This window comes from Gossypium hirsutum, chromosome A01 (assembly GCF_007990345.1).
Source record: "Gossypium hirsutum isolate 1008001.06 chromosome A01, Gossypium_hirsutum_v2.1, whole genome shotgun sequence".
Taxonomy (NCBI): domain Eukaryota; kingdom Viridiplantae; phylum Streptophyta; class Magnoliopsida; order Malvales; family Malvaceae; genus Gossypium; species Gossypium hirsutum.
Window position 1 is genome coordinate 27,318,555 of NC_053424.1, and position 12,014 is coordinate 27,330,568.

The window sequence follows — 12,014 nt, forward strand, 5'->3', positions numbered from 1 at the left end:
CGTTCAACAAACAAGGAAATAGATCTTGCTCAGGAACTATTATAAGGGATTCAAATAAGCGGGTATTGGGTTCTAAAACAGTGATAATGGACAACATACCTATGGCGTTTGCGACAAAAGCTCTTGCATGTGTTTAGGCAATTCAAATGTGTCTGGATCTAAGCTTTTCAATGGTGGAGATTGAGGGAGATGCATTATTAGTGGTTAAGAAGATTTAAAGAAGTGAGGTGGATAGATTGGAAATCAATGCCTACATCAAAGACGTACAACAACTAAATAGTGTTTTCAAAATTGTCTGTTTAAACATGTCCCAAGAACAATGAATGAAGTAGCTCATTCTTTAGCGACAAAAGGGATGAAGAACGAAGAAGAACTTTACTTGCAAAATGAAATGCCTGGTTATGCAATGGCGACGGTGGAAAGAGATCGAAGGTGGGTGAGACCACTTGACTAAGACACTTCTGGTGTAGGAGGCTGAAGATGGATGGAGAGGCTGGAGAGAGAAAATGAGATCGAAGATAGAAGGATTCTTTTAGAATTTTTTTAGGAGCTATTACTAGTTCAGGTTCGGGTTGTTGCCTTCATATGCTTCTAGATTATGATAGCTCATTTTGGCTGGGTCATTATTGTATGTTTGTAAATGTTGCATTGCCCAATGGTTCCATCTTCGGATTTGGTTTTCTTTTATTTTACATATTTTCATAAATACTTTAATAAATTCAAAAGTTAAAACCGTTTAAAAAAGTTATTTTAACATTGTAAATATTTTGAAAATATTTTTAATTAATATATTTAAAATTTAAAATTAAATTATTTTTAAAAATTTTCATACATTAAATTTGTAATAGAATTTTTAAAATAAAAGTTTTTAACAAACATATTTAAAACAACTTTTAAACTTTTTTTGAAATTATTAGAAATTTTACTTAAATATTTAAAACGTTAGTAAAATATGTTAAAAATATACTACAATTTTTAAATAAAAAATAATAGAAATTTAAAACTATTAACTTGATGTTTTTAAATTATTTAAAACTATTTATATTTATAATTTTTTTTCAATTATATAGTTTTTTAAAACTAATATAAATTTAAAAATCTATATAAAATGTATTTAAAATATTATACAAATAATTATATTTGGAATAAAATTTGAGTGGTTTATATATTGTTTTTATAAAAATTTTAATTATTTAAAAAAATTAAATTAATATTTATTTAAAATACCATTATAAAAATTATAAAATAATTAAATATTATTTTAATTAATACATATAATTAATCCATATGTAGCATTAATATAATAATTATGATAATTAGAAGTATAATAGAAATAGTAATCTTTAACCACCAGTATTTCCTTTTACACTTTTTTTTTTCTTTCCCTTGCCTATCAAGTTAGAGTTTTTTTTCCATATTCTTTCGCTAGCTACATCGTTTTCATTATTATTGCTGCCCGATTGCCACTCAAATTGTTACTCCATTTTTATCTCACCCTTGCTATCAATTAAAAATAATTTTTACATATTAAAAAAATAAATATTTTAAATTATTTATATTTATTTATGCAAAAAAAAATTTTGAAATTGATAATAATTAGACATGTTGATGAGTTAAAAGTTGATTTGAAATTTAAGAGGGTTTAAATAAAAATATTAGATCTGAAAATAGATTTGGAAAAAAAATAAGTCTGTTTAAAATATGAAATGAGTTCGGACTTGAGCATTCAAAGTTTGAGCTCGGACCAATCCTTTTTAAATTTTAAATTTTAAATTTTTTATATTATGTTATTTTTATATATATTACGTAATTTATAGCACATAAAAGTTAAATTTTATAATGTAAATATTAAAATATGTTAAGATGATTATAAAATTATTAAATATTAAATTAAAAAAACATAGATTTATTTTAAAAAATAGGGACAGATCTAAATTTAATTTATATTAACAATTTATAAATTTGAACAGATTTAAACAATCTTTTAAACCTATATTTATAACTGGACCGAATTTTAACAAATATAAAATGTGTTAAAATTATATCTAATCCCGAAATAACCCATAAAAAAAAGTACTAAGAATTGGTTAATAATGGTCTCGTTTACCATTGGAAATTCTATAAATACCATGCATCAATGTTTTTGAACTTCATCTCCTTTCCATACTTGTACACACAAATTGCTTTGGCAAAAATATGCCTTCGTCTTCTTCCCAGCAACTTGCATTTCTGCTTTTCATTTTATATGTCAAATGCTTATTTCTTTCCATTGAATCAAACACAAGCCTTGTTACAGACAAGGAACCGTTGCTTTCATTCAAGTCACAAATAATAACTTCGGGGTTTCCCAATCCTCTTTCACAATAGGACCCAAACTCATCTCCATGTAACTGGACTGGAGTTGTCTGCAACAAACACAACACCAGAGTGGTTGAACTCAACCTCTCTGGGTTTCATCTTGAAGGCTTCATAAGCCCTCATGTTGGGAATCTTTCGTTCCTTCGTTCCCTTCAACTTCAAGATAATCAGCTTTCGGGTGAACTGCCTGATCAAATGTGGAATCTTTTTCGCTTAAGAGATTTAAATATGAGCCAAAACAGCTTATATGGTGTGATTCCATCGAATATAAGAAAATTAACTGAGCTCAGATCTCTTGATTTGATGACGAATAAGATTACTGGAGCTGTTCCCGAAGATCTTGACCAGCTTGTCCAGCTTCAAGTTTTGAACTTGGGACGAAACCTTTTCACAGGTACTATTCCAGCTTCTATAGCAAACATTTCGTCACTCCAGACCTTGAATTTGGGCACCAATAATCTTACTGGAGCAATTCCCACTGAGTTGAGCCATCTTCGAAATTTGAAGGAACTTGACCTCACCATTAATCATCTAACAGGGACTGTTCCTTCTACCATCTACAACATGTCTTCCCTAGTTGTTTTGGCCTTAGCTTCCAACCATCTTCGGGGCAGGCTTCCCTATGATGTTGGGGTTACACTCCCTAATCTTTTGGTTTTCAACTTTGGCTTCAATGAATTCACTGGTGGAATCCCAGGCTCTTTGCACAATCTCACCAATATAAAAATCATTCGCATGGCACACAATCTTCTTCAAGGGACAGTGCCACCGGGTTTGGGAAATCTGCCGTTTCTAGAAATGTATAACATTGGGTTTAATAAGATTGTTACCACAGGTGACGATAGTCTTGAATTCATCATCACTTCTTTGACAAACAGTTCTCGTCTAAAGTTTCTTGCTTTAGACGGTAATCTTTTAGAGGGTGAAATTCCAGAATCCGTCGGCAACCTTTCCGAAGTGCTCTCGAAATTGTACATGGGAGGCAATCGTATTTCTGGCAACATACCGCCGTCCATTGCCCAACTTAGTGGCTTGACTTTGCTTAATTTGAGTTACAATTCCATCTCTGGCGAAATCCCACCCGAGATGGGTAAATTGGTGGAACTGCAAATGCTGGGTTTGGCTGGAAATCAGATTTCTAGTCGGATTCCAACCGGTCTTGGTGATCTACGAAAGCTAAACCAAATCGATTTATCTGGAAATCAACTGGTGGGTCAAATACCTTCTAGTTTTCAGAACTTTCAGAAACTGCTTCCCATGGATTTATCCAACAACAGGCTCAATGGAAGCATCCCCAAAGAAACTCTCAATATCCCTAGTTTGAGTACTGTGTTGAACTTTTCCAGGAATTCTCTCAATGGACCTTTACCAGAAGAAATAGGGCTTCTGGAAAGTGTTGTTGCAATTGACCTGTCTATGAACCATCTCTCTGGTAATATTCCCAGCTCCATTGAAGGTTGCAAGAGCTTGGAGAAATTGTTCATGGCTGAGAATATGCTATCAGGCCCAATTCCAGGAACGATTGGGGAACTGAAAGGCTTGGAAACGTTAGATCTCTCATCAAACCAACTTTCAGGCTCCATTCCCACGGATCTTCAGAAACTACAAGTCCTTGAATCATTGAACCTCTCTTTCAATGACTTGGAAGGAAGTTTACCTAGCGGTGGGATTTTCAAGAATCTTTCAAGCGTCCATTTGGAAGGCAACAGAAAGCTTTGCTTGCCCTTGGCTTGTAAAAACACTCGTGGTCGCCATGGAAGATTAGTCAAGATTTATGTTAGTATAGTTGTAATTACGACTTTTGCTCTATGTTTCATCATGGCTTCCTTGTTCCACATAAAAAGGGGCAAACCAAAAGCCACAGGAACTTCTGAACAACTGAAGGAGCAACATCAGATGATCTCTTACCATGAGATTCGCAGAGCAACAGAGAATTTCAACCCTGGAAACTTGATTGGAAAAGGGAGCTTTGGCTCAGTTTATAAGGGGTACCTTAATGGCGTTCATGTCGCAATCAAGGTCCTTGATGTAGCGAGAATCGGATCCTGGAAGAGCTTCCGAGCCGAATGCGAAGCTCTGAGAAACGTAAGGCACCGCAATCTCGTCAAGCTAATCACTTCATGCTCCAGTGTGGACATAAAGAACGTGGAATTCCTGGCCCTGGTGTATGAGTTCCTCGCCAATGGAAGCGTCCAAGACTGGCTTAAAGGAAACAAAAGGAATGCAGATGGGGATGGGTTAAATGTCATGGAAAGATTGAATGTGGCCATTGATGTAGCTTCTGCATTAGATTATTTGCACCATGACTGTGAAGTTCCAGTGGTGCACTGTGATTTAAAGCCCAGCAACATTCTTTTGGACCAAGACATGACTGCCAAGGTCGGAGATTTTGGGTTGGCAAGGTTGCTGATGGAGAAATCAAACAGTCAACCTTCCATTAGCTCCACGAATGTCCTCAAGGGTTCTATAGGTTACATACCTCCAGGTTAGTGCCACAAATGGCCTAAATATTTTTTTCCCTCTATTCAATTCAACTAATGAATGGGTTGTGGTACAGAGTATGGATTTGGAAAGAAGCCATCAACAGCAGGGGATGTTTACAGCTATGGAGTAATGTTGCTTGAGTTATTTACAGGAAAGAGTCCAACCCACGAGAGCTTTGTGGGAGAACTTAATCTAATTAAATGGACACAATCGGCTTTCCCTTCCGAAGTGCAGCAAATTCTGGATCCTGAACTGCTATTGTTGCTGCAGAATTTGCAGTACGATAGCCAACCGATAAACCCAGAGACACACCATGATTGTTTAACAACAATCATTGGAGTGGGACTCTCTTGTACCTCGGTTTCTCCTGATGGACGGATCACCATGAGAGACGCCCTTCGCAAGCTTAAAATGGTGAAGAGCACTCTCACCAACCCTTCACCTCCCGCAAAAAACAGAGCATGAATCACATATAAAAATCTGTAAAGGTCAAACCATGCTTTCATATATAATAGTACTAAGCGAAGATCATGTTTGGATCCATTATGGTGCTGCCATTGCAGCTTGTAAACTAATATGCCACTGTAGTAAGTCAATAAAATGAGCCAAGGCTTGTGACCATAACAAAAGCTCTGACTGTTCGTTCCAGTTTTGTTCCTCATTTTTTACATAAAATAAAAACCGGCTTGAATGAAAGACAATGAGAGGGGTTTGGGCTTGGAGGGACCTTGTTCTGTTACATAAATCCTCGAGTCTTTTTTAACTTGGGATTAAGGCTTGCTTGTTTAGCAATCAATTGGTTGATTTCCTTAAACGAAAATACAGGTGGAAGGCAAGGTTATATGATCAGAAGAAGTTGATTTGTGACAACCAGTACCAAATCGCAGTCATATGAAGCAATAGTTGAGGTCCTTTTCGTAGGTTGAGCAAAAATGATGAGAAATGTTAAATTTGATTTTTGAAGTGTATTCTGATTATATTTCTTTCCTCATATATATAATACCGTTTTCACACAAATAAGGTAATAATTAGGTTTAATTTTGTATTAGATTTGTGACAAGTATCACTATAGTATAGTTTTATATTTAACTTAAATTTTTACAATATTTCCTTTTTAGGATTCTCCTCAAATAACATATTAAATTATGTTTTTTAAAATTAGAATATATATTTAAAATATCACTCCCCAAAAATGGGTCTAAAAGATATAGGGTTAAATTTAGATTGTTATTTATTTTCTTTAAAAATAATGTAAGGGAATTAGTATGCCTTGAAAATATTTTATGATAGCAAACCATTTAGAATGAGCTTGCTGATTCAGTGGTAAGACTTTAGCCTTCATACAGGTCTTAAGTTTGAACCCCTTAATAAGAATTCAACCAAGGTTTGTTTCTCTTTGTTTTTACCCCACCAAAAGTGATGAATTTTAAAATAGCCCGACCCAAAATTATTTTTTTAATCTAGTCCTTGGTTAAAAAAAATTTCGAGTCCTACATGAATTATTAAAGCCTATACTAATTAGAAAAAAAAAGTATTATAAATAGCCAATTTCAAAACAAACCCTAGAATCTCATTTAACAAGCTTTCAAGAAAACATCCATAAACACTTTCTTTTCCAAATCAACAAAATCTTCAAAATAATCCCTCAAGTAGATCTTCAATCTCCTTTCCATCTAATGTTTTTAAGTCTTCAAAATAGGTGTCAGATCTAAACCTAAATATTAGTATATAATTGAAAATATTAGGAAGTAGAGAACTAACGTTAGGCAAACCCAGGAAGAACCCCCAGTATGTGCAAGCCGTGAATGCAATCGTATGTGTGGCTGTGTGCGTACCCCCTACTGCAAACCCCCATGCATTACTATATAGGATTACCTCTACGAACCCTGAATATATTCATGCGAGCCTTGTATGAAAACCAAATGAAAACTAGATTATACTTGTGAACCCTAGGTTGCTATGTGTGTACCCCATGCTGCGAAACACATGTGCATAAACATATATGAATATTCATGCGAACTTTAGGTTCATACATGCGAACCCTACTATTACATGCGACCCATCCTTTGCGTGTGAACCCCATGTATAATAACCCCCTTTCCATGTACGAACCCCTTGTAGGCGGACCCCCATTTGCATACGAACCCCATGTAACACCCCTTACCCATGTCCAATCTCGGGATAGGATACGAGTCATTACCAGACTTGAGCATACATTACTATGTAAAACCTGGCCATAAAATTTCGTTCAAATTTAAAATTTATTCAAAAACATGCATATCGTCCCATATATGGGCCTACGAGGCCCAAAACATACATCGAGGGCAATTCGGGACTAAACCGTGAACTTTAGAAAACTTTTCTTAAAACAGGGTCACACGCCCGTGTGGACACAAAGACACACCCGTGAGCCCTTGACACGCCCGTGTCCTCAGGCCATGTAACTCTTTGTTTATGACGTCAGGATAAATTTAATATCACACGGCCAAGTCACACGCCCGTGTGCTAGACCGTGTGGCAAATTTAATTTTCACATTTAAGGTGCAAACTTCACACGGCCTAGGCACATGCCCATGTCTTAAAGCCGTGTCCTCCACACGGCTGAGACATACGGCCATGTCTCCACCCATGTGTTTACTACCGTGCATACTGACTTGTAAAACTAGGGTACAGGGGACACACGGCCGGACTACACGGCCATGGGGCTGGCCGTGTGTCACACACGGCCTAGACACATGCCCGAGTGTCTACCATGTGGACAACTTTGAGGCTATATTCCAAGCCCTCTTGTCACCCTTAACAACCCCAACTCACACTCACATGCTAATAGTGGTTGACATGGCATAAAAGTGTTACTTAGACATCCATAGCTTTAACCCATGCATGGTAAATTCATATCAAGTTTACCTAATTTGGGACTCCATGACTTGTTAAGTTCATTCAATACATTTCTTTACTGTTATTAATATAGCGACCATACCAATTGACATCATTTATCCATAAAGCATAAATTCCACATTTTATCAACCATTTGGCACACACCACAAAAGTAATAACACATCTCATGCACGTAACAATATTTAGGGATTTCAACCCAATAATCAATATGAGCCATATTTCATGGCCATATACAAAATGAAATAATATACCAAAAGGAGACATCACTTTGGCTAAAAAATGTCACATATAACAAAATACTAAGTCCCCTATACATGCCATACTTGAATGTAGTAAACTAATTATACCCTAAAAGATTTGTTGATAGTGTGACTCAAGCTCCGACGTCCACGATCTTCGAGCTGGCTTGACGATGCTAAAAGAAAAGGGAAATGAGAGAAGGGTAAGCACAAGGCTTAAGTTGCATGTAAATAATAAACAACATAAGTTAAAATATTCATGGATTAAACATATTATCAATTATCACCACAATATCATACTACACACATGAACGTAGTCAAAATTGACATTAAATATCATTAAACATCAAGCTTATCTTACTCCTTTCTACTCATGTTAAATTTCCCATCATGAATCGAGTCCAATACTCATGAGGTTCACGTACATACCTGTACCGTAAATTCCTTGTCATATCACTCCATTTCTTAACCCAACATCTTGAATGGCCCGTTGAACCACCGAAATACTAAAGGACACTCGAGATTTTCATACACCAAATAAAGTACCAATGCCATGTCCCAGACATGGTCTTACACGGGCACACATATCATCATCGATGCCATGTCCCAGACATGATCTTACACTGGCACACATATCATTGTCGATGCCATGTCCCAGACATGGTCTTACACTGGCACACATATCATCGCCAATGTCATGTCTCAGACATGGTTTTACACTGGCACATATATCATCGTCGATGCCATGTCCCAGACATGGTCTTACACTAGCACACATATCATCGCCGATTCCATGTCCCAAACATGGTCTTACACAGGCACATTTAGCACGGTGTCATGACATCCAAGTCCTAAGTATTCCTTTGGGTCACCCGGGCTTCTGAGACACGATGCTATCCCTAAATTTCCATTGGATCATCACAAGTCAATTTCATTAAGGCATACATACATGCATCATATAATGTCAAATATTAAATACATAATATTGGAGTTTTTGAATTACTTACACACAACTTACCTCGGTGCAAAATATGGCAAATTTGCGATTTAGTCCTCGACCTTGCCTTTTCCTCGGTCAAGGTCTATCTCTCGTCCCTCTTGATTTATAATAGCACATTTAGCTTATTTAATACACGCGTTATTCATTTCAGTCCAAAAATCATGATATAGCAAAATTATAATTTTGCCCCTAAGATTTTACAAAATTATAAAATTTCCCTTAAGCTCGTAAAATGAAAAGTACCTGTTTTTCTCATTATTCAAGCCTAGCCGAATCATTTTCCCTCTTATACCAACCCACATTTTTCATTTATTCACACATTTACACATAGTTTCTACAACTTTTACAATTAGGTTCTTCTTATCAATTTCACAAAAAACCACATAGTAAAAGTTGTTTATCACGCCTCAAACCTCCATATTCTTCTATTAGATATCAAAGCACAAGCATGTCATTCATGGTATGTTTTTGAACATGAACCCTAGCTCAAATTAAGGGTAGAAATAGCTAAATCGAGCTACGAGGATTTGAAAAATATAAAGAACATTAAAACGGGGCTATGATGCACTTATTTTGAGCTTGAAAGATGAAAGAAACCCTAGCTATGGATTCTTGTGAAATTCGACCAAGGAGGATGAAGATGGACACAAATTTTGACTCTTTTTCCCTTTTAATTATTTTATTAAGCAATAGACCAAAATGCCCTTCCATTATAACTTTGATATTTTATCCCTTTTATGTCCATTTTTGTCCATAATGACATATAATGGTCTAATTTCCAAATAAGGACTTCAAATTTCAAATCTCATCACAATTAAGCCCTTAAATAAACTAGAACACATGTTTTTCACTTATTGCAATTTAGTCCTAATAACTCAATTGGACACCTTATCGGTAAAATTTCTCATCGATATTTTCACACAGGCATGCATATATATCATCGATATTTTCACACAGGCATGCATATATATCATGGTCTCAACCGAGTAATAGGCACGTTCCAGGATGAAATGAGCCGACTTCGTCAATCGATCAATAATGACCCACACTGCATATTTCTTATTCGGTGTCAAATGTAAGCCCGATACAAAACCTATGGTAATTTGGTCCCATTTCCACTCGGGAACCATGATAGGATGTTGTAATCTTGAAGGCACTTGGTGCACAGCTTTTACTTGTTGACAAATTAAGCATCTCGCAACAAAATCGAAAATATCTCTCTTCATACCGTCCCACCAATATATTTTCTTCAAGTCATTGTACATTTTAGTACTACCTGGGTGTACTAACAGACGACCGTTATGTGCCTCATTCAAAATCTTATGAATCAACTTGGTGTCTTTAGGAACATAAATTCTATCTTGAAACATCAAGCAACCATCGGAATCAACTCAAAAATCAGATTCAAAACCCGACTCACACTGAGTTCTCTTGGCTTGCAATTCATTGTCATTGCTCTGAGCTTCAAAAATTTCTTGAAGGAACATCGGCCTAGCTCTCAACTCCGCTATGATAGCACCATCATTTGATAAGGCTAACCGAGCATCCATGGCTCTCAAAGCAAACAAGGATTTTCTACTTAGGGCATCGGCAACGGCATTCACCTTTTCCGGATGATAATCAATTATTAACTCATAATCTTTTATCAACGCTAACCATCTTCGTTGCCTAAGATTTAAATCCTTTTGGGTTTTCAGGTATTTCAAACTCTTGTGGTCGTTGAATATTCGGCAAGTCTCATCATACAATTGGAGTCTCAAAATTTTTAATGCAAACACAATGGTGGCTAGCTCTAAATCATGTGTCAGATAATTTTTCTAATGTGGTTTCAGTTGTCTAGATGTATAGGCTATCACTCTGCCTTCCTATATAAGCACACATCCCAAACCATTCAAGGATGCATTACTGAAGATCACAAACTCCTTTACCGGCTCAGGTTGAACTAACACTGGAGCTTTAGTCAACAACACTTTCAGTTTCTCAAAACTCTGTTGGCACTTCTCTGTCCATTCGAACTTAATATCCTTTTGTAACAACCTCGTCATTGGAGAGGCAATCATCAAAAATCCTTTAACAAATAGTCTGTAATAGTCGGCCAAGCCTAAAAATCTTCTAACCTCTGTCACATTCTTCGATGGTTTCCAGTCAAAAATGGCTGAAATCTTACTCGAGTCAACTCTAATACCATCTCCCGAAATAATATGTCCTAAAAACCTGACTTCACAAAGCCAAAATTCACTTTTACTGAACTTGGCATACAATTGTTTGTCTCTAAGAGTCTGCAAAATAGTTTTCAAGTGCCCGGCATACTCTGCCTCATCTCTTGAATAAATCAAAATATCATCAATGAACACCACAAAAAATTTATCCAAATAAGGCCGAAATATCCTATTCATTAAATCCATAAACATGGCAGGAGCATTTGTTAACCCAAATGGCATAAAGAGGAATTCATAGTGACCATACCTCGTTCTAAAGGCAATCTTAGGCACATCTGATTCTTTAACCTGCAATTGATAGTAACCGGACCTTAGGTCTATCTTTGAAAATACCGTGGCTCCCTTCAATTGATCAAATAGATCATCAATCCTTGGAAAAGGATATTTATTCTTTATTATCACCTTGTTGAGCTGTCGATAATCTATACATAGCTTCATCGAACCATCATTTTTTTTTACAAAAAGTACGGGAGCACCCCAAGGTGAAAAGCTCGGCTGCGCAAAACCCTAGTCGGTCAACTCTTGTAATTGAATTTTCAACTCCTTCAATTCCGTTAGAGCCATCCTATATGGAGCAATCGAAATAGGCGTAGTACCAAGAGTCAAATCAATGCCAAACTCTACTTCCCTAATAGGAGGTAACCCCGACAATTCTTTCGGGAACACATCTAGATATTCACATATTACTAGTACCGACTCAATCTTTAACTCAGACTCTTTAGTGTTTAGCATAAAGGTGAGGTAAGCTTCGTACCCCTTTCTTAGACATCTCTGAGCAGACATAGAAGAAATCACTGCAGGTATGCCATTTAATTC

At 36.1% G+C, this 12,014-nt stretch overlaps 1 protein-coding gene across 1 annotated transcript; it reads left to right on the forward strand.

The window, feature by feature from the left end:
- Positions 1-319: 319 nt before the first annotated feature.
- LOC121212130 (probable LRR receptor-like serine/threonine-protein kinase At3g47570) lies at positions 320-5,549 on the forward strand. The gene is made up of 3 exons (XM_041084367.1): positions 320-436; positions 2,368-4,843; positions 4,916-5,549. The coding sequence occupies exons 1-3, from the start codon at positions 320-322 to the stop codon at positions 5,305-5,307; spliced, it is 2,985 nt and encodes a 994-aa protein (XP_040940301.1). The 3' UTR covers positions 5,308-5,549.
- Positions 5,550-12,014: the final 6,465 nt, after the last annotated feature.

What these genes read in the sequence shown, in the direction of transcription:
- LOC121212130 (XM_041084367.1), top strand. Translation starts at nt 320, where the DNA reads ATGAATGAAGTAGCTCATTCTTTAGCGACAAAAGGGATGAAGAACGAA. An exon ending in TGGAAAGAGATCGAAGGTGG is followed by an intron (nt 437 to 2,367) that starts GTGAGACCACTT and finishes CTTTCACAATAG; the next exon opens with GACCCAAACTCATCTCCATG. An exon ending in TATAGGTTACATACCTCCAG is followed by an intron (nt 4,844 to 4,915) that starts GTTAGTGCCACA and finishes GTTGTGGTACAG; the next exon opens with AGTATGGATTTGGAAAGAAG.